This window comes from Eptatretus burgeri, chromosome 17 (genome assembly GCF_056783735.1).
Source record: "Eptatretus burgeri isolate ZD-2024b chromosome 17, Ebu_testis_v1, whole genome shotgun sequence".
Taxonomy (NCBI): Eukaryota; Metazoa; Chordata; class Myxini; order Myxiniformes; family Myxinidae; genus Eptatretus; species Eptatretus burgeri.
In genome coordinates this window covers 4449954-4472281 of record NC_140977.1, presented here as the reverse complement: position 1 = coordinate 4472281, position 22328 = coordinate 4449954, and the positions used below count along the sequence as shown (strand labels likewise).

Genomic DNA, 22328 nt, shown 5'->3' with positions numbered 1-22328 from the left:
TTTACTACACTGCACCTTACATTACCATACTTTACTACACTGCACCTGACATTATCATACTTCACCACACTGCACCTTACATTACCATACTTTACTACACTGTACCTTACATTACCATACTTTACTGCACTGCACCTTACATTACCATACTTTACTACACTGCACCTGACATTATCATACTTCACCACACTGCACCTTACATTACCATACTTTACTACACTGCACCTTACATTACCATACTTCACCACACTGCACCTTACATAACCATACTTTACTACACTGCACCTTACATTACCATACTTCACCACACTGCACCTTACATTACCATAGTTTACTTACACTGCACCTTACATTATCATACTTCACCACACTGCACCTTACATTACCATACTTTACCACCCTGCACCTTACATTACCATACTTCACCACACTGCACCTTACATAACCATACTTTACTACACTGCACCTTACATTACCATACTTCACCACACTGCACCTTACATTACCATACTTCACCACACTGCACCTTAAATTTCCATACTTTACTACACTGCACCTTACATTGCCATACTTTAGTACACTGCACCTTACCTTACCATACTTTAGTACACTGCACCTTACATTACCATACTTCACCACACTGCACCTTACATTATCATACTTCACCACACTGCACCTTACATTACCATACTTTACCACCCTGCACCTTACATTACCATACTTCACCACACTGCACCTTACATAACCATACTTTACTACACTGCACCTTACATTACCATACTTCACCACACTGCACCTTACATTACCATACTTCACCACACTGCACCTTAAATTTCCATACTTTACTACACTGCACCTTACATTGCCATACTTTAGTACACTGCACCTTACCTTACCATACTTTAGTACACTGCACCTTACATTACCATACTTCACCACACTGCACCTTACATTACCATACTTTACTACACTGCACCTTACATTACCATACTTTACTACACTGCACCTGACATTATCATACTTCACCACACTGCACCTTACATTACCATACTTTACTACACTGTACCTTACATTACCATACTTTACTGCACTGCACCTTACATTACCATACTTTACTACACTGCACCTTACATTACCATGCTTCACCACACTGCACCTTACATAACCATACTTTACTACACTCTACTTTACAGTACCTTGCATTACTACACTCTAGCTTCATACAGTACCTTACATTACCATACTTTACTACACTGCACCTGACATTACCATACTTTACTGCACTGCACCTTACATTACCATACTTTACTACACTGCACCTGACATTACCATACTTTACTGCACTGTACCTTACATTACCATACTTTACTGCACTGCACCTTACATTACCATACTTTACTACACTGCACCTGACATTATCATACTTCACCACACTGCACCTTACATAACCATACTTTACTACACTGCACCTTACATTACCATACTTTACTACACTGCACCTTACATTACCATACTTTACTACACTGCACCTTACATTACCATACTTTACTACACTGCACCTTACATTACCATACTTCACCACACTGCACCTTACATTACCATACTTTACTACACTGCACCTTACATTACCATACTTTACTACACTGTACCTTACATTACCATACTTTACTGCACTGCACCTTACATTACCATACTTTACTACACTGCACCTTACATTACCATACTTTACTGCACTGCACCTTACATTACCATACTTTACTACACTGCACCTTACATTACCATACTTCACCACACTGCACCTTACATAACCATACTTTACTACACTGCACCTTACATTACCATACTTTACTACACTGTACCTTACATTACCATACTTTACTGCACTGCACCTTACATTACCATACTTTACTACACTGCACCTGACATTATCATACTTCACCACACTGCACCTTACATAACCATACTTTACTACACTGCACCTTACATTACCATACTTTACTACACTGCACCTTACATTACCATACTTTACTACACTGCACCTTACATTACCATACTTCACCACACTGCACCTTACATTACCATACTTCACCACACTGCACCTTACATTACCATACTTTACTGCACTGCACCTTACATTACCATACTTTACTACACTGCACCTGACATTATCATACTTCACCACACTGAACCTTACATTACCATACTTTACTACACTCCACCTTACATTACCATACTTCACCACACTGCACCTTACATAACCATACTTTACTACACTGTACCTTACATTACCATACTTTACTACACTGTACCTTACATTACCATACTTCACTGCACTGCACCTTACATAACCATACTTTACTACACTGCACCTTACATTACCATACTTCACCACACTGCACCTTACATAACCATACTTTACTACACTGCACCTTACATTACCATACTTCACCACACTGCACCTTACATAACCATACTTTACTACACTGCACCTGACATTATCATACTTCACCACACTGCACCTTACATTACCATACTTTACTACACTGTACCTTACATTACCATACTTTACTGCACTGCACCTTACATTACCATACTTTACTACACTGCACCTGACATTATCATACTTCACCACACTGCACCTTACATTACCATACTTTACTACACTGCACCTTACATTACCATACTTCACCACACTGCACCTTACATAACCATACTTTACTACACTGCACCTTACATTACCATACTTCACCACACTGCACCTTACATTACCATAGTTTACGACACTGCACCTTACATTATCATACTTCACCACACTGCACCTTACATTACCATACTTTACCACCCTGCACCTTACATTACCATACTTCACCACACTGCACCTTACATAACCATACTTTACTACACTGCACCTTACATTACCATACTTCACCACACTGCACCTTACATTACCATACTTCACCACACCGCACCTTAAATTTCCATACTTTACTACACTGCACTTTACATTGCCATACTTTAGTACACTGCACCTTACCTTACCATACTTTAGTACACTGCACCTTACATTACCATACTTCACCACACTGCACCTTACATTACCATACTTTACTACACTGCACCTTACATTACCATACTTTACTACACTGCACCTTACATTATCATACTTCACCACACTGCACCTTACATTACCATACTTTACTACACTGCACCTGACATTATCATACTTCACCACACTGCACCTTGCATTACCATACTTTACTACACTGCACCTTACATTACCATACTTCACCACACTGCACCTTACATTACCATACTTTACTACACTGCACCTTACATTATCATACTTCACCACACTGCACCTTACATTACCATACTTTACTACACTGCACCTGACATTATCATACTTCACCACACTGCACCTTACATTACCATACTTTACTACACTGCACCTTACATTATCATACTTCACCACACTGCACCTTACATTACCATACTTTACTACACTGCACCTTACATTATCATACTTCACCACACTGCACCTTACATTACCATACTTTACTACACTGCACCTGACATTATCATACTTCACCACACTGCACCTTACATTACCATACTTTACTACACTGTACCTTACATTACCATACTTTACTGCACTGCACCTTACATTACCATACTTTACTACACTGCACCTTACATTACCATACTTCACCACACTGCACCTTACATAACCATACTTTACTACACTCTACTTTACAGTACCTTGCATTACTACACTCTAGCTTCATACAGTACCTTACATTACCATACTTTACTACACTGCACCTGACATTATCATACTTCACCACACTGCACCTTAAATTACCATACTTTACTACACTGTACCTTACATTACCATACTTTACTGCACTGCACCTTACATTACCATACTTTACTACACTGCACCTGACATTATCATACTTCACCACACTGCACCTTACATAACCATACTTTACTACACTGCACCTTACATTACCATACTTTACTACACTGCAACTTACATTACCATAATTCACCACACTGCACCTTACATTACCATACTTTACTACACTGCACCTTACATTGCCATACTTTAGTACACTGCACCTTACATTACCATACTTTAGTACACTGCACCTTACATTACCATACTTCACCACACTGCACCTTACATTTACCATACTTTACTACACTGCACCTTACATTACCATACTTTACTACACTGCACCTGACATTATCATACTTCACCACACTGCACCTTACATTACCATACTTTACTACACTGTACCTTACATTACCATACTTTACTGCACTGCACATTACATTACCATACTTTACTACACTGCACCTTACATTACCATACTTCACCACACTGCACCTTACATAACCATACTTTACTACACTCTACTTTACAGTACCTTGCATTACTACACTCTACCTTCATACAGTACCTTTCTTTACTACACTGCACCTTACATAACCATACCTTACTACACTGCACCTTACATAACCATACTTTACTACACTGCACCTTACATTACCATACTTCACCACACTGCACCTTACATTACCATAGTTTACTACACTGCACCTTACATTATCATACTTCACCACACTGCAGCTTACATTACCATACTTTACCACGCTGCACCTTACATTACCATACTTCACCACACTGCACCTTACATAACCATACTTTACTACACTGCACCTTACATTACCATACTTCACCACACTGCACCTTACATTACCATACTTCACCACACTGCACCTTAAATTTCCATACTTTACTACACTGCACCTTACATTGCCATACTTTAGTACACTGCACCTTACATTACCATACTTCACCACACTGCACCTTACATTACCATACTTTACTACACTGCACCTTACATGACCATACTTCACCACACTGCACCTTACATTACCATACTCTACCACACTGCACCTTACATTACCATACTTCACCACACTGCACCTTACATAACCATACTTCACCACGCTGCACCTTACATTACCATACTTCACCACACTGCACCTTACATAACCATACTTTACTACACTGCACCTTACATTACCATACTTCACCACACTGCACCTTACATTACCATACTTCACCACACTGCACCTTAAATTTCCATACTTTACTACACTGCACCTTACATTGCCATACTTTAGTACACTGCACCTTACATTATCATACTTCACCACACTGCACCTTACATTACCATACTTTACTACACTGTACCTTACATTACCATACTTTACTGCACTGCACCTTACATTACCATACTTTACTACACTGCACCTTACATTACCATACTTTACTACACTGCACCTTACATTACCATACTTCACCACACTGCACCTTACATAACCATACTTTACTACACTGCACCTTACATTACCATACCTTGCTACACTGCACCTTACATTACCATACTTCACCACACTGCACCTTACATAACCATACTTTACTACACTGCACCTTACATTACCATACTTCACCACACTGCACCTTACATTACCATACTTCACCACACTGCACCTTAAATTTCCATACTTTACTACACTGCACCTTACATTGCCATACTTTAGTACACTGCACCTTACATTACCATACTTCACCACACTGCACCTTACATTACCATACTTTACTACACTGCACCTTACATGACCATACTTCACCACATTGCACCTTACATTACCATACTCTACCACACTGCACCTTACATTACCATACTTCACCACACTGCACCTTACATAACCATACTTCACCACGCTGCACCTTACATTACCATACTTCACCACACTGCACCTTACATAACCATACTTTACTACACTGCACCTTACATTACCATACTTCACCACACTGCACCTTAAATTTCCATACTTTACTACACTGCACCTTACATTGCCATACTTTAGTACACTGCACCTTACATTATCATACTTCACCACACTGCACCTTACATTACCATACTTTACTACACTGTACCTTACATTACCATACTTTACTGCACTGCACCTTACATTACCATACTTTACTACACTGCACCTTACATTACCATACTTTACTACACTGCACCTTATATTACCATACTTCACCACACTGCACCTTACATAACCATACTTTACTACACTGCACCTTACATTACCATACCTTGATACACTGCACCTTACATTACCATACTTCACCACACTGCACCTTACATAACCATACTTTACTACACTGCACCTTACATAACCATACTTTACTACACTGCACCTTACATTACCATACTTCACCACACTGCACCTTACATTACCATACTTCACCACACTGCACCTTAAATTTCCATACTTTACTACACTGCACCTTACATTGCCATACTTTAGTACACTGCACCTTACATTATCATACTTCACCACACTGCACCTTACATTACCATACTTTACTACACTGTACCTTACATTACCATACTTTACTACACTGCACCTTACATTACCATACTTTACTACACTGCACCTTACATTACCATACTTCACCACACTGCACCTTACATAACCATACTTTACTACACTGCACCTTACATTACCATACCTTACTACACTGCACCTTACATTACCATACTTCACCACACTGCACCTTACATTACCATACTTTACTACACTGCACCTTACATTACCATACTTCACCACACTGCACCTTACATAACCATACTTTACTACACTGCACCTTACATTACCATACTTCACCACACTGCACCTTACATTACCATAGTTTACTACACTGCACCTTACATTATCATACTTCACCACACTGCACCTTACATTACCATACTTTACCACGCTGCACCTTACATTACCATACTTCACCACACTGCACATTACATTACCATACTTTACTACACTGCACCTTACATTACCATACTTCACCACACTGCACCTTACATTACCATACTTCACCACACTGCACCTTAAATTTCCATACTTTCCTACACTGCACCTTACATTGCCATACTTTAGTACACTGCACCTTACATTACCATACTTCACCACACTGCACCTTACATTACCATACTTTACTACACTGCACCTTACATGACCATACTTTACTACACTGCACCTTACATTACCATACTTCACCACACTGCACCTTACATTACCATACTTCACCACACTGCACCTTAAATTTCCATACTTTACTACACTGCACCTTACATTGCCATACTTTATTACACTGCACCTTACATTACCATACTTCACCACACTGCACCTTACATTACCATACTTTACTACACTGTACCTTACATTACCATACTTTAGTACACTGCACCTTACATTACCATACTTCACCACACTGCACCTTACATTACCATACTTTACTACACTGCACCTTACATGACCATACTTCACCACACTGCACCTTACATTACCATACTTCACCACACTGCACCTTACATTCCATACTTTACTACACTGCACCTTACATGACCATACTTCACCACACTGCACCTTACATTACCATACTCTACCACACTGCACCTTACATTACCATACTTTACGACACTGCACCTTACATTACCATACTTTACGACACTGCACCTTACATTACCATACTTTAATACACTGCACCTTACATTACCATACTTTACTGGACTCGACCTTACATTACCATACTTTACTGGACTCGACCTTACATTACCATACTTTACGAAACTCTACCTTACAGTACTGCACTTTACTACACTCTACCTTACAGTTTTTACTTTACTAAACTCTATCTTGCAGTACTGTACTTGACTACAAGCAACCTTACATTCCGTACTTTACTGCACTGCACCTTACATTACTATACTTTACAAGACTCTACCTTACATTACCATACTTTACTATACTGCACCTTACATTACCATACTTTACAAGACTCTACCTTATATTACCATACTTTACTACACCAACTTACAGTTTTTACTTTACTAAACTCTACCTTACAGTTCTGTAATTTACTACACACTACCTTTCTACGGCACTATACTTTACTGGACTCTACCTTGCATTACCATACTTTACTACACTGCACCTTACATTACCATACTTCACAAGACTCTACCTTACATTACCATACTTTTCGAAACTCTACCTTACAGTAATGCACTTTACTACACTCTACCTTACAGTTTTTACTCTACTAAACTCTATCTAACAGTACTGTACTTTACCACACTCCACCTTACAGTACTGTACTTTACTCCACGCTACCTTACATACCGTACTTTACTACACTCCACATTGCAGTACTGTACTTTACGACACTCTACCTTACAGTTTGTACTTTACTAAACTCCACCTTAGAGCACCGTACTTTACTACACTCTACCTTACAATTTTTACTTTACTAGACTCTACTTTACAGTACCTTGCATTACTACACTCTACATTACAGTACCTTCATTTACTACACTCTACTTTGCAGTACATACTTTACTACACCCTACCTTACAGTACCTTACTTTACTACACCCTAATTTACAGTACCTTACTTTACTATACCCTAATTTACAGTACCTTACTTTACAGTACCTTACTTTACTACACCCTACTTTACCGTACCTTACATTACTACACATCTACTTTACAGTGCCTTAATTTACTACTCTACTTTACAGTACATACTTTACTACACTACCTTACAGTACCTTACTTTACTACACCCGACTTTACAGTACTGTACTTTACTGCGCTCCACCTTACAGTACTGTACTTTACTACACGGTACCTTACATATCATACTTTACTACACTCCACATTGCAGTACTGTACTTTACTACTGATGTGGATTTTTTAAACCCACCTTGTTGTGATCGTTGTCCTCCTGAAGGGTTCTAACTGGTCGATTGTGGAATCCTATTTGACTTCAGACAGAGTTTAACGTTTGTCCGATTTGATTATAAAACCCTACAAAAAACCCTATCGACACTGATAAAACTGATGTCCACACAAGTCCTTCCTTGTGAAACAATTTATTTCCTAATTATACACCATACACTTCTCACCTTTGTACAATGAACTTAAGAATCCCCATTTGATTGCAATATTATTTGGTTCTATTTCATTTATTCTTATTTTAGTTAACAGTTAGACCAACCCGATTCAATTCACTTCTACATTACATCAGAGAGTTTTATTCTAACTTGGTACTTGGTAAGTTCCAAGGAGTACGAGCCACTGAGAAACTATACTTCCTCACGTGCTCGTACTGAGAACAATGTGCCTTTAAAAATATTTTATACTTCCATGAGAGAGAGGTTGGGGGATATTCACCCAGACTGTAGACGTGTCCTTTAGACAAAAAGCCACTTTGTACATTTTCTAAGCAAAGGTTCATTTATCAGCTCGGTCACTCTGCTCCAGAACAACACATTTCTTATCATTTAGGGCAAAACTCTTTTGGCCAGAAATGACAGCCAATTCAATTTGCAGCATAAAAGTTACATTTCTGAAACTCCATTTGTTACAATTTAAAATACATTAATATAAATTTTTCCCCCACACTACACTCTACCTTACAGTTTTTACTTTACTAAACTCTACCTTACAGTACCGTACTTTACTACACTCTACCTTACAGTTTTTACTTCACTATACTCTACTTTACAGTACCTTGCATTACTACACTCTACATTACAGTTCCTTACTTTACTACACTCTACTTTACAGTGCCTTAATTTACTACTCTACTTTACAGTGCTTTAATTTACTACTCTACTTTACAGTACATACTTTACTACACTCTACCTTACAGTACCTTACTTTATTACACTCTACTTTGCAGTACCTTACTTTACTACACTCTACCCTACTTTACTACACCTACTTTTACAGTACCTTACTTTACTACACCCTACTCTACAGTACCTTACGATACTACACTCTACCTTTATACAGTATCTTACTTTACTGCACTCTACCTTACTTTACTTCACTCTACCTTTATACAGTAACTTACTTTACTACACTGCACCTTACATCACCATACTTCACCACACTGCACCTTACATTACCATACTTTACTACACTGCACCTTACAGTATCATATTTGACTACACTGTACCTTACAGTACTGTACTTTACTATACTCCACCTTACAGTACAGTACTTTACTACACTCCACCTTACAGTACTGTACTTCACTACACTCTACCTTACAGTTTTTAATTTACTAAACTCTACCTTACAGTGCTGTACTTTACTACACACGACCTTTCTACAGCACCATACTTTACTGGACTCTACCTTGTATTACTACATGCTACCATTATAGAGCACAGTACTTTACTATGTGCTGCCTTGCAGTAACGTACTTTACAACACGCTACCTCATAGTCCCTTACTTTATAAACCCTACCTTTCAGTACCGTAATTTACTAAACTCTACCTTACAGTACTGTACTTTACTATTCTCCACCTTACAGTACTGTACTTTACTACACTCTACTTTACAGTATCCTACTTTACAATACCTTACTTTACTACACCTGACTTACAGTACCTTACTTCAATACACTCTACTTTCGAGTACCTTACTGTACACCACCCTACCTTTATACAGTACCTTACTTTACTCTACTGCACCTTACATTACCATACTTTACTACACTGTACCTTACAGTGTCGTATTTGACAACACTGTACCATACAGTACCGTACTTTACTACACTCTACCTTACAGTACTGTACTTTACTACATGCTACCTTGCAGTACCCTACTTTACAACATGCTATCTCGTAGTCCCTTACTCTGCTACACTCTACCTTACAGTACCGTACTTTACTACATGCTACCTTGCAGTACCGTACTTTACAACACGCTACCTCATAGTCCCTTACTTTACTAAACTCTACCTTACAGTACCGTAATTTACTAAACTCTACCTTACAGTACCGTACTTTACTACACACTACCTTTCTACAAGCACCATAGTTTACTGAACTCTACCTTGCATTACTACACGCTACCATTATAGCGCACCGTACTTTACTACATGCTACCTCATAGTCCCTTACTTTACTACACTCTACCTTACAGTACTACACTCTACCCGACAGTACCGTACTTTACTACATGCTACCTTGCAGTACCGTACTTTACAACACGCTACCTCATAGTCCCTTACTTTACTACACTCTACCTTACAGTACTGTACTTTACTCCATGCTACCTTGCAGTACCCTACTTTACAACACGCTATCTCATAGTCCCTTACTCTACTACACTCTACCTTACAGTACCGTACTTTACTACATGCTACCTTACAGTACTGTACTTTACAACACGCTACCTCATAGTCCCTTACTTTACTAAACTCCACTTTACAGTGCCGTAATTTACTAAACTCTATCTTACAGTACCGTACTTTACTACACACTACGTTTCTACAAGCACCATACTTTACTGAACTCTACCTTGCATTACTACACACTACCATTATAGCGCACTGTACTTTATTACATGCTACCTTGCAGTACCGTACTTTACGACATGCTACCTCATAGTCCCTTACTTTACTACACCCTACCTTACAGTACTACACTCAACCTTAGAGTACCGTACTTTACAACACGCTACCTCATAGTCCCTTACTTTATTACACTCTACCTTACAGTACTGTACTTTACTACATGCTACCTTGCAGTACCCTACTTTACAACATGCTATGTCATAGTCCCTTACTTTACTACACTCTACCTTACAGTACCGTACTTTACTACATGCTACCTTGCAGTACCATACTTTACAACACGCTACCTCATAGTCCCTTACTTTACGACACTCTACCTTACATTACTGTACTTTACTACATGCTACCTTGCAGTACCCTACTTTACAACACGCTACCTCATAGTCTCTTACTTTACTACACTCTACCTTACAGTACCGTAATGTACTACACGCTACCCTGCAGTGCGCTATGAACCGAGATCTCTCCGGTGAAGATCACCGAACCAACCCTCCGGGATCGACGAGCGGCTCTGATGGAGAAAACCTGGTCGTTCCTGGATGTTCTTCCGCAAACCGCAGCTCCAGGGTCGGTCCACATGAGGAGGAGTCAGAACCCGGTATGTGCCGCTCCCTCCGCACCTTGCTCTTCCTGTGACCGTGCCGAGTCTGTGTCGGTCCGTGCTGTGCACGATTTTGAGGAACTCATTTAAATGGGGAATGGTCTGAGTTGGGGTAAACTGAGGTAATAGTGGTCCAGAGCCTTACCTTGTCATAATAATTATAATAATGATAATCATTATCATAATCACCATGTCGAGAGGTAGTAACTTGGCTCGTAGTTTTCTCCATACATCTCTGTCCCTTGCCAGTCTCTTCATCTAATCTATCTCTCAATTTCTATGTTCTCCATCTATATAATCTATATTCTGTTCTGTTTCTCTATATAATCTCCGCCAGTCTATCTTTCCGTTTGGGGACGAGCTTCCCAATTCAGGGAGGGGCTTCGAAATCTCGTTTTGTTCGCTCGGCATAGCTCTGAAGCTCCATATTCTTCTATCATCAAGTTTTTATCATAGTTGCCTTTTGTAGAAACACAGTTCATTTTGATTACAACTCCTGAAAAGAAAATGAGGTAATGCATGTTTTGTTCGGAGTGATCGCAGCAGTGGTCTATTATAACAGCATCCAAAGAAGGCACGTTTTCATAATGCAGAGGAAAGGAAATTGTGAACACTTTCATAAGTTTCACAAATGTATCACCGAGGAAAGGGGATGGATTTACACTTTGTTGCTCCAAGAGGAAAGTCCATTTACCTCCGCTGTTTGCCGTACCTGCTCGACTACAACTTTATCAAGGTAATGATGGAAAATGTCACAACTTCCGAGACGATATCTGAAGCTACAATTCGGCTTTCGCTTTTCCATGAATGGGTGCTCAGATCTTATGTCCTCCAGGAAATGGACCATACTATTTCAAAATCCACGGTCAAATTGATCATCGCTGTGGTCCATTACGTCCATCACACGTGGATGAGCAACCACAATTTGCCAGGTTCCTTATTTTGGATACAGCTCGATCTACAAAGGAGCGTCTGAATGGACTTGACAATCGGAGTTGTTTGCAAGAATTGATGCTTGAACTGCACGACATACAATCTGACGTTAATCTGCGATACTATCATTTGAACCACGAGAGACACGATCATCACGATTAATTTCTCCAAAATCCTCAAACGTGCAATGACTCGTATATTAAAGAACAGGTTGCGGGTCACCAAACATGTTCTGAAAATTTATCAACATGATTATATGTGCATTAAATAGTTCGATGCAAGCTATTGTGGTTGCCTAACTATTGGGAAAATTAATGAAATTTAACTCCGAAGTTGTTATTTCTCGAGGCTGTTGAAAAAAACAGCCGCGTGCCCATATATGGATGTTGACATCACGTTCTCCAAAACAAAGCGGACACTCACTCGCTCATTGGAGAAGTGTCCAGTTCAGCAGGCCGTTCTCTCGCTTTTTTTTTGAGCTTGCAACTGTCTATATTATCCTTTTTTATTTTGAATTATTGTAGAACAAAGTTATTTGGATATTTGTACATCATCATGCACATTTTTTCTAAATTTTGTAGAATATTTCCCAATGAGGCTAAACATGTTTTGGTATTTATATGCCACAACAGTCTCTTGAAAGTTGTGATTTGTTCTAACAGTTTAGTTTCACTGGGGTCAAGCTCAGCTGTCAGAAAGTCTTCAACGCCAAGGCTTCGGTGTATAATATATTTGGGTCCATTATTGATTCATTCTATTTCTGACTTTTGAGTGACAAGAAGGTTAAAAATTATTATTTCAAGTCATAGATGAATCAAACTTTACATTATTTTATGCATCGAACAAGAAAATGAAAATCTACAAACCAATCTGTCTGGCGGAGTCTGTGAGTGTGAACTGCGGGACAGTCAGTCCTGCCACTTGTACACGAAATAGGCCGTTTTCTGGCACTTGCAAGTGGCTCAAATTTATATGGCTCAGGGCCAGAAACTCCATAGTATAAATTCCCATCATCCTCCGACTCATCCTCGGCAATATCGGAATGAAAACACTCAATTTCATCGCCGCTGAAATCGTTCTCCGATTCACATCTCGCCATTGTTCACACGCTGTTTCCGAATGTTCACGAAGTTTTCAGAGAACGTGACGTCATAGCATCTTCGGTAACTTCCAGACTTTTTCGATCACTGACAAAAGTTTCGACTTAAAAGTTAATTTTAGCATATTTTGAGTTTCAAATGTAAGAAAATAAATACCCCACGTTTATTAATGTGCTTACAACCTTCGAATCACGCGAAGTCATCAGCGACCCAAAACCTGCTCTTTCAGGCCAAAACGGCGTTGGCAGACCACAAAATGTTTTAACACTGTATTTGCATTTTTCATTTTTATAATGTTGCGTCAACGGGTCTTCAAACACCGACCCGTCCATGGTGGGAGTTTTGTAATTTAATTCTCCCAAAGGATCAGCCAAATCAGGGACCGGAGCGGAAATGCCCCCTCGAGTGGCCCGGTCAGAATAGTTAATTCCTCCGGTATTTTTAAGGTGATTGTTACCAGTTTAAAATTTAAAAACCTTTCCCAGGAATTTACCCAAATGGAGGCAAATTTATATGATTTCTCACGTACGCATTTTACATGAAACGTGCTCTGAGGGGATAACAGGTTTATTTACAGCGAAGGCACAAGACCACGAAAACAGAGACTCCCGAAACAAAAGATAGACAGACGCAAACGCCAGAAAATATATTGACAATTTATTGTGATCGAGGATTTTTGTTGGAACATTTAGTTTAAAATTTCAGAGTTTGGATTATAAATGGATTGTTTTTGTTTCAGGTTTCATTGTGAAAGTGAAGGTGAAGTCAGAGTTTGTCGATGATTCATTCCATCAAGACGAAGGTTTGAACCACAAATGCATTGTTTATGATAATAATGTTACAACCCAGAGTTAAATTTGCCACAGTACCAGGAAACCCTCGCTATTAATGGGGGATACGTTCCTTATATCACCGCAGATGCAGACACCGTGAATACTGAAACCAAGAGCTTATGGAAAAAGGGGGATAAGTTCCTGACACACAAAAATAACCAGATGTTTTGACAAGAAGAATGATGTAAAAGTGTAAAAAACGTGATTATATTTATTTGCTGCACTGTGCAAAATATACTCAACTTTAATGATGATGAAGTATGACAATGATGGTGTTGGCTGGGGAGGAGTGGGAAGTGGGTGGAAGGGGGGGGTGGGTGCAGGTTCAGTGTTGTTCTGGAGGGTCATCAAGAGACCACACAGAGGGGGAGGTAGAGGTGACAGATGAGCATGGTGGGGATTCACACAATCATCCTAAATTCATCGTCCACAGATCAGGAAACAAGAAAAAAAGGTTGACTGCCTCCTTCCACGACTAACATTGATGGTTGACAGCTTGACTTCATGGAGTGACTGCTTTATGTTTGTAAAACGAGTGTCTACATGCCGACTATGCCAAAAGTGTGAATGGCGAACCCGTAAATGTGTCTCCACACCAACTATGCCGAAAATGCAAATGTACTTAAGTATATAGCAAGTAGTACTGCACCGCAGCCAGAAAAATGGGGTGTTGCGACCTGCGAATAGCTGAAATTGTGAATTCCGAACCCGTATATGGTGAAGGTTACCTGTATATCCGGAACGTGTTACCTCCGCCACCGAAGGTGAAGGTTATGTTTTCACCCCCTTTCTGTCTGTCTGTTTGTTTTTGTACAGGATATCTCAAAAAGTTGTTGACAGATCCGAATGAAATTTTGTGGACAGGTTGGGTGTGTGACAATGACAAACTGATTAGATTTTGTTGAGGATCTGGATCCAGATCAGACTACGAGAATTTTTTTTCAGTGATTCTTCACCATTGATGATGGTGAAGAAAAAAGGATATATAGCACGATATCTCAAAAAGTGGTGGACGGATTGGAACGAAACTTGGTGGACATGCCGGGCGTGTGGCGGCAAGCAAGAATTGATTCAATTCCGGTGAAGATCCGAATCTGGATCCGCATCTGATAATTAATAAAGTGATTCTTCAGCATTGAGAGAGAGGGCCAAAAACGATATATAGAATGATATTTCAAACATGTATTGGGCCAGATATGTTCTCATGGACCAGGCATTGCGTGGCGGAGATATGCGCTCTACAGAGTGCCCTTCTAGTTATTTCTCCCAAAGTGCAAATATCCATCAAGTCTGACATTAAATATTGTGAATGAAAATCCCAGCCATGTTATTCATTCCTCAATTCCTGTTTACCTGAGTTTATACAAATGAGGAATACCAATCACATTTTGAACAGTGATAATGTTGATGTGGATTCTGAACATTTTCCAGGATGTCCTGAATATTTATGTTTTGTCGGTGGTGAAACTTCAAACCTGGGCCTTTAGGCTGTAACTTCCATTTCGCTGATGACTACCTGTGGTTGTAAAAACACAAACACTGAAAAATCATTGTTCTCTGAGCGTAGGTGTGGTGTACCACATTTCAGGCACAAGTGTACTTAATTATTTATTACTGTAATATACCACAATAAACTCAGTTGTAATTCAATGGTTTTACCGTACCTTCAAAAATGATGGATAACAGTGCCGCGACCTTCTGATAGGCTCTGTGGAGATGCAGTCAATGCCTTCAGTGTGTCGGCCCTGTCTGGTTAATTCCGTTGATCTGTTTTAATAAAATCCCACGGATGAAACTGTTAATAGTAATATCCAGCACAGCATGACGTCAAATTGTGCTCCATTGATGATGATGATGACTATGAGTTTATTGTCATATATTGTTCCGAATTTGGAAGCTTACTGCACACAACAGCCAGAGTCCTTATAGCTCAGTTATATCGGTAATTGTGTGTTTCTAGTTGGGGTCCCGTCCCAAGTATCATGGGAATTAAATGTACGTACGCTGTGAAGTTATTTTTAGAGATAGAATTTTTACATTTTACATTATCCTCGCGCTCGCCGGCATGCGGGCGTGTCTGGAATTCCATGCCCCAGGTGGTGTGCGTTTCGGTGTGGATTTCGCACCGAATATGGTCACAAAGCGTTTTGCTTCAGCTGCGCGCCAAATAAGGGTATGCGTCGTTTTCCGCCCAATGGGCGACGAGCAGACCAGAGTCGGGGCGGTCCTTGGTAAGAAGGCGGAGCCGCGACACGCCGTCCACCCAATGGGAGCAGGCCATGGGAGCGGACGGGCCCCAAAAAGAAAAGCGACAAAGAAGAAGAAACTAATAATTGCGTCCAGTCTGCTCGAGTGCGCGTCTCTGTCCGGGTCTGCGGCTGACTGCATCGCGCGGATCCGAGGCGTCTCGTCTGGCGCATTGCTGCGGGCGGTTGACCATCTCAACTCGGGAGATCATCTCGCGTCGCCTGCCTGCGAGCCGGAGGAGCGTGCCAACGCCCGACGCTACGCTCCGTACCTGGTGCTTGGAGCGGCCTCGTGTTGCGGGTTCGAGTCCCGTTACCCCAAGATCGTTGAGAACCACACGAGGTGGACAGGTCCAAGCTAGCTTCTCTTCCCTCAGCCCGTCTTCCCTCCGAGCTGACTAGGTCCATCTCTTTCTGGGCATTTGTGTGTGCGTGTGTGTGTCCTTGTGCCCCGTCTCGAAGTAACAGCTGTGTAAGTGCTTTCTTTGCTCATTGTACATTGCATTTATTATAATCGTGATAGCTCTACTCTTTGTGTGCTTCCCCTCCCCGATTATTGTAAAATAAATTCCCCTTTTGTTGAATGTCCCAGCTCATCCTTGTCCTTTCTCCCATTGGTTTTCCGCGCTGCGAACGGGAATTAGGAAGGCCGTTGCCGTAGTTGTACATTTGGACCGATGGGCCTCGGTAACCATCACCTCGGGTTACGCACGGTTCGAGCACGGTAACGGCTCGTTCCGCTCGAGGCCTGCCGAGGGTGTGAATTCCCCGGTAGTTTTGCCGCGTGGATACTTAGGTATATTGAAGTTGGCAATTAACCCAACTCCACGCCGTCAAATTATTGGCGATTCATGGTTCTGTAAGGGACCCGTACTTTCGGATTTATCTGAAAGGTACGACCTGAATCCCGGGTGTTCGGTGGAGCCGACTCTACTGCTCCATCTAGCGGTCGTGCTCGCCACCGAGACCCTGCCCCACAACAATATGTATATGATGCGCATACAATGAGAGTACTTTGACAGTGTGTGATTAAAAAATGACATTGAATATGAAATAGATTAATTGTGATGAGATGCTCACAAAAAAACTTCAGATATTTATTCATGGAGTGTGCGAATTGCAGCGGGGTGAAAGCTATCATGCGAGCGATTAGAGTTGGTCTTGATGGAACGATGATGTTCACCCATACGGAGAAGTAAAAGAAAAAAAATGTCATGCGCTGGGTGGAACTCATCTCCCGATGATAGCTTTCGCTCTTTTTCACTACTTCACTGGAGTACAGGATCTTGATGGAAGGCAGATCGCACCCAATAATTTTACAAGAAGTCTTTGCTATCCTGTTGAGTATGGATTGGTCGTCCCGCATCGAGCTGCCGTACCAGGCAGTGAAAGACAGTGTCAGGACACTCTATCACTGCCAGATTGAACCTGATGAACAAAGGATGGCCAACCCCAACAATTTTTCAATCTTCGAAGAAAGAACAACCATTGCTGAGCCTTTTGACACAGTCATTGGTGTTTATTTCACACTTCAGGTCATGGGAAATATTGTTGTGGTGCCAGGTTCGGTGGCGAGGACGACCGCGAGATGGAGCGGTTGGGCCGTCTCCCACCGAACACAGGAATTGAAGGTCGTAACCTTCGGATAACTCCGAAGGTCACAGGTCCCTTAGCGGACCGTGGACGCCAATATTTTGACCGCGTGGGGTAGGGTTAATTGTCTAATTCCAATGTACCCACGCCGTCGTCTAACTCCCGGGGAAGCCACACCCTCGGCCGACTTTGTCCGAACCGACTCACTGTTACTGACTCGGATCTGGCGTAACCGAGCGGGGATTACCAAAGCCTGCCGGACCAAATGAACAATTTACGGCACAAACGTCCTCCCTATTTTGGCGCTTCCCTCTACTTTGTCGCTTAGTCGAGACATTCTTCTTTCCCTGGGTGTTCTGACTTCCCATTGGCTGGGGCGCGCGTGCGATGCTCGCCCTTCGCTCATTGGGCAGAGGAAACACTCCATGCCCTTTTTTGGAGCGGGGCTCCGATCTGAGGCGATGGAAGCCCCGCCCACGTCTGTGCTCGGCACGCATGCGCGTGAGGAAGGCCGATGGTGGCAGGAGCGAATGTTGTTGTTGTTGTTGTTGTAGATAAATACTAACTAAAAAATAACTCGCAGCACATACACTTAATCACCCATTAAACATAGGGACGGGACCCTAACTATAAACACATACTTATCGAAACAACTGAACTGCCGGGACTCTGGCTGTTGTGTGCAAATGGCTGCCAGATTCGTAACAACATTTATCCGTAAAAATTTAAAAGAATTGACAATTTCAATTTCAGCAAATGGTTGAATGAGAGTTTTGTTTTTCTGGACGTCAGCAATAATTTCCTTTGTCTTCACGACGTTAAGTTCGAGATTGTTTCGCGAACACCATTCCGCAAGTTTTTCGACTTCATTACGGTAATCACTTTCATCGTATTGAAAATCAGGCCAGCAACGGTCGTGTCGTCTCCAAATTTCACCACCAGTTACTCGTAAGATGATGTGACACAATCATGAGTGAACAATGAAAATAAAAGAGGGGATAAAACACAACACTCAGGTGCTCCGGTTCAGGTGATCGTCTGGAAAATTTTTCGAATCAATTTTGTGGATCCGTGATGTGTCGAAAAGAAAATCCAAAATCCAATTACAAATCAAACCATCAAGAACCAAGTGCATCAAGTCTCAAATTACGTTTATGAGGTGAAATAGCAAATTGCAGGCAGATCTAAAATCGAATAAAAGTAACCGAGCATCGGTTGGCATTCATTTGTCGAGATGGTTTAATACGTGATGGAGAGCGAGTGAAACGGCATCATCAACTAATGCATTGCAGCGATAGGCAAACGGATGAGGGAAGCAGGAAGAACGGATTTCAGGTTGTGTGAAACGACGTTCGAAAGATTTCATGATGATGGACGTGAGCGCTACTGGTCTGTAATCATTTAGGCAGCTCACTGGGGGAATGCTCAGAAAAGATTGAGGAGACACTTTATCTTTGATTGGTGCTGTGCTAATGAGATGTTTTGTTTCAGGTTTTATTGTTGAAGTGAAGGTGACGTCTGAATTCATAGATGAATCGTCCTTTCAAGACAAAGGTCTGAACCACAACAATGCTTGTCCCATTGTTGAGTATACATTGTATGTGAGGGAGCTTGCGCTCTCTCTCCCTCTCCCTCTCCCTTCCCCTCTCCCTCTCCCTCTCCCTCTCCCTCTCCCTCTCCCTCTCCCTCTCCCTATATCTCTCTCGCCCCTATCTCTCTCTCTCTCTCTCTCTCTCTCTCTCGCTCTCTCTCTCTCTCTCTCTCTCTCTCTCTCGCCCTCTCTCTCTCTCTCTCTCTCTCTCTCTCTCTCTCTCTCTCTCTCTCTCTCTCTCTCTCTCTCTCTCTCTCTCTCTCTCTCTCTCTCTCTCTCTCTCTCTCTCTCTCTCTCTCTCTCTCTCTCTCTCTCTCTCGCCCCTATATCTCTCTCTCTCTCTCTCGCCCCTATATCTCTCTCTCTCTCTCTCTCTCTCTCTCTCTCTCTCTCTCTCTCTCTCTCTCTCTCTCTCTCTCTCTCTCTCTCTCTCTCTCTCTCTCTCGCCCCTATCTCTCTCTCTCTCTCTCTCTCTCTCTCTCTCTCTCTCTCTCTCTCTCTCTCTCTCTCTCTCTCTCTCTCTCTCTCTCTCTCTCTCTCTCTCTCTCTCTCTCTCTCTCTCTCTCTCTCTCTCTCTCTCTCTCTCTCTCTCTCTCTCTCTCTCTCTCTCTCTCTCTCTCTCTCTCTCTCTCTCTCTCTCTCTCTCTCTCTCTCTCTCTCTCTCTCTCGCCCCTATCTCTCTCTCTCTCTCTCTCTCTCTCGCCCCTATATCTCTCTCTCTCTCTCTCTCTCTCTCTCTCTCTCTCTCTCTCTCTCTCTCTCTCTCTCTCTCTCTCTCTCTCTCTCTCTCTCTCTCTCTCTCTCTCTCTCTCTCTCTCTATATATATATCTCTCTCTCTCTCTCTCTCTCTCTCTCTCTCTCTCTCTCTCTCTCTCTCTCTCTCTCTCTCTCTCTCTCTCTCTCTCTCTCTCTCTCTCTCTCTCTCTCTCTCTCTCTCTCTCTCTCTCTCTCTCTCTCTCTCTCTCTCTCTCTCTCTCTCGCCCCTATATCTCTCTCTCTCTCTCTCTCTCTCTCTCGCCCCTATCTCTCTCTCTCTCTCTCTCTCTCTCTCTCTCTCTCTCTCTCTCTCTCTCTCTCGCCCCTATCTCTCTCTCTCTCTCTCTCTCTCTCTCTCTCTCTCTCTCTCTCTCTCTCTCTCTCTCTCTCTCTCTCTCTCTCTCTCTCTCTCTCTCTCTCTATATCTCTCTCTCTCTCTCTATATATCTCTCTCTCTCTCTCTCTATATCTCTCTCTCTCGCCCCTATCTCTCTCTCTCTCGCCCTATATATCTCTCTCTCGCCCCTATATATATCTCTCTCTCTCTCTATATCTCTCTCTCGCCCCTATATATATATCTCTCTCTCTCGCCCCCATATCTCTCTCTCGCCCCTATATATATCTCCCTCTCTCGCCCCTATATATATCTCTCTCTCGCCCCTATATATATCTCTCTCTCTCTCGCCCCTATATATATATCTCTCTCTCGCGCCTATATATATCTCTCTCTCTCTCGCCCCTATATATATATATATCTCTCTCTCTCGCCCCTATATATATCTCACTCTCTCGCCCCTATATATCTCACTCTCTCGCCCCTATATATCTCTCTCTCGCCCCTATATATCTCTCTCTCGCCCCTATATCTCTCTCTCGCCCCCATATCTCTCTCTCTCTCTCTCGCCCCCATATCTCTCTCTCTCTCTCGCCCCCATATCTCTCTCTCTCGCCCCTATATCTCTCTCTCTCGCCCCTATATCTCTCTCTCGCCCCTATATCTCTCTCTCTCGCCCCTATATCTCTCTCTCTCGCCCCTATATCTATCTCTCTCTCGCCCCTATATCTATCTCTCTCTCGCCCCTATATATCTCTCTCTCGCCCCTATATCTCTCTCTCGCCCCCATATCTCTCTCTCTCGCCCCCATCTCTCTC

The 22328-nt window shown here is 41.7% G+C and overlaps 1 protein-coding gene and 1 pseudogene across 2 annotated transcripts in view; both read left to right on the top strand.

The window, feature by feature from the left end:
• LOC147009145 (uncharacterized) overlaps positions 1–22328 on the top strand; it is an 88117-nt gene that overhangs the window by 8701 nt on the left and 57088 nt on the right. Inside the window, exons 2-4 of one of the 2 annotated variants that reach the window (XM_085862807.1) lie at positions 11967–12120; positions 14896–14958; positions 20320–20382. In XM_085862807.1, coding sequence (XP_085718933.1) covers positions 11973–12120; positions 14896–14958; positions 20320–20382 — 274 coding nt within the window. In that variant the 5' untranslated portion in view covers positions 11967–11972. Of the gene's footprint in view, positions 1–11936; positions 12121–14895; positions 14959–20319; positions 20383–22328 lie in introns of both variants that reach the window. The other variant, XM_085862808.1, reaches the window with a different exon arrangement.
• Positions 1054–11944, top strand: LOC147009146 (uncharacterized; annotated as a pseudogene).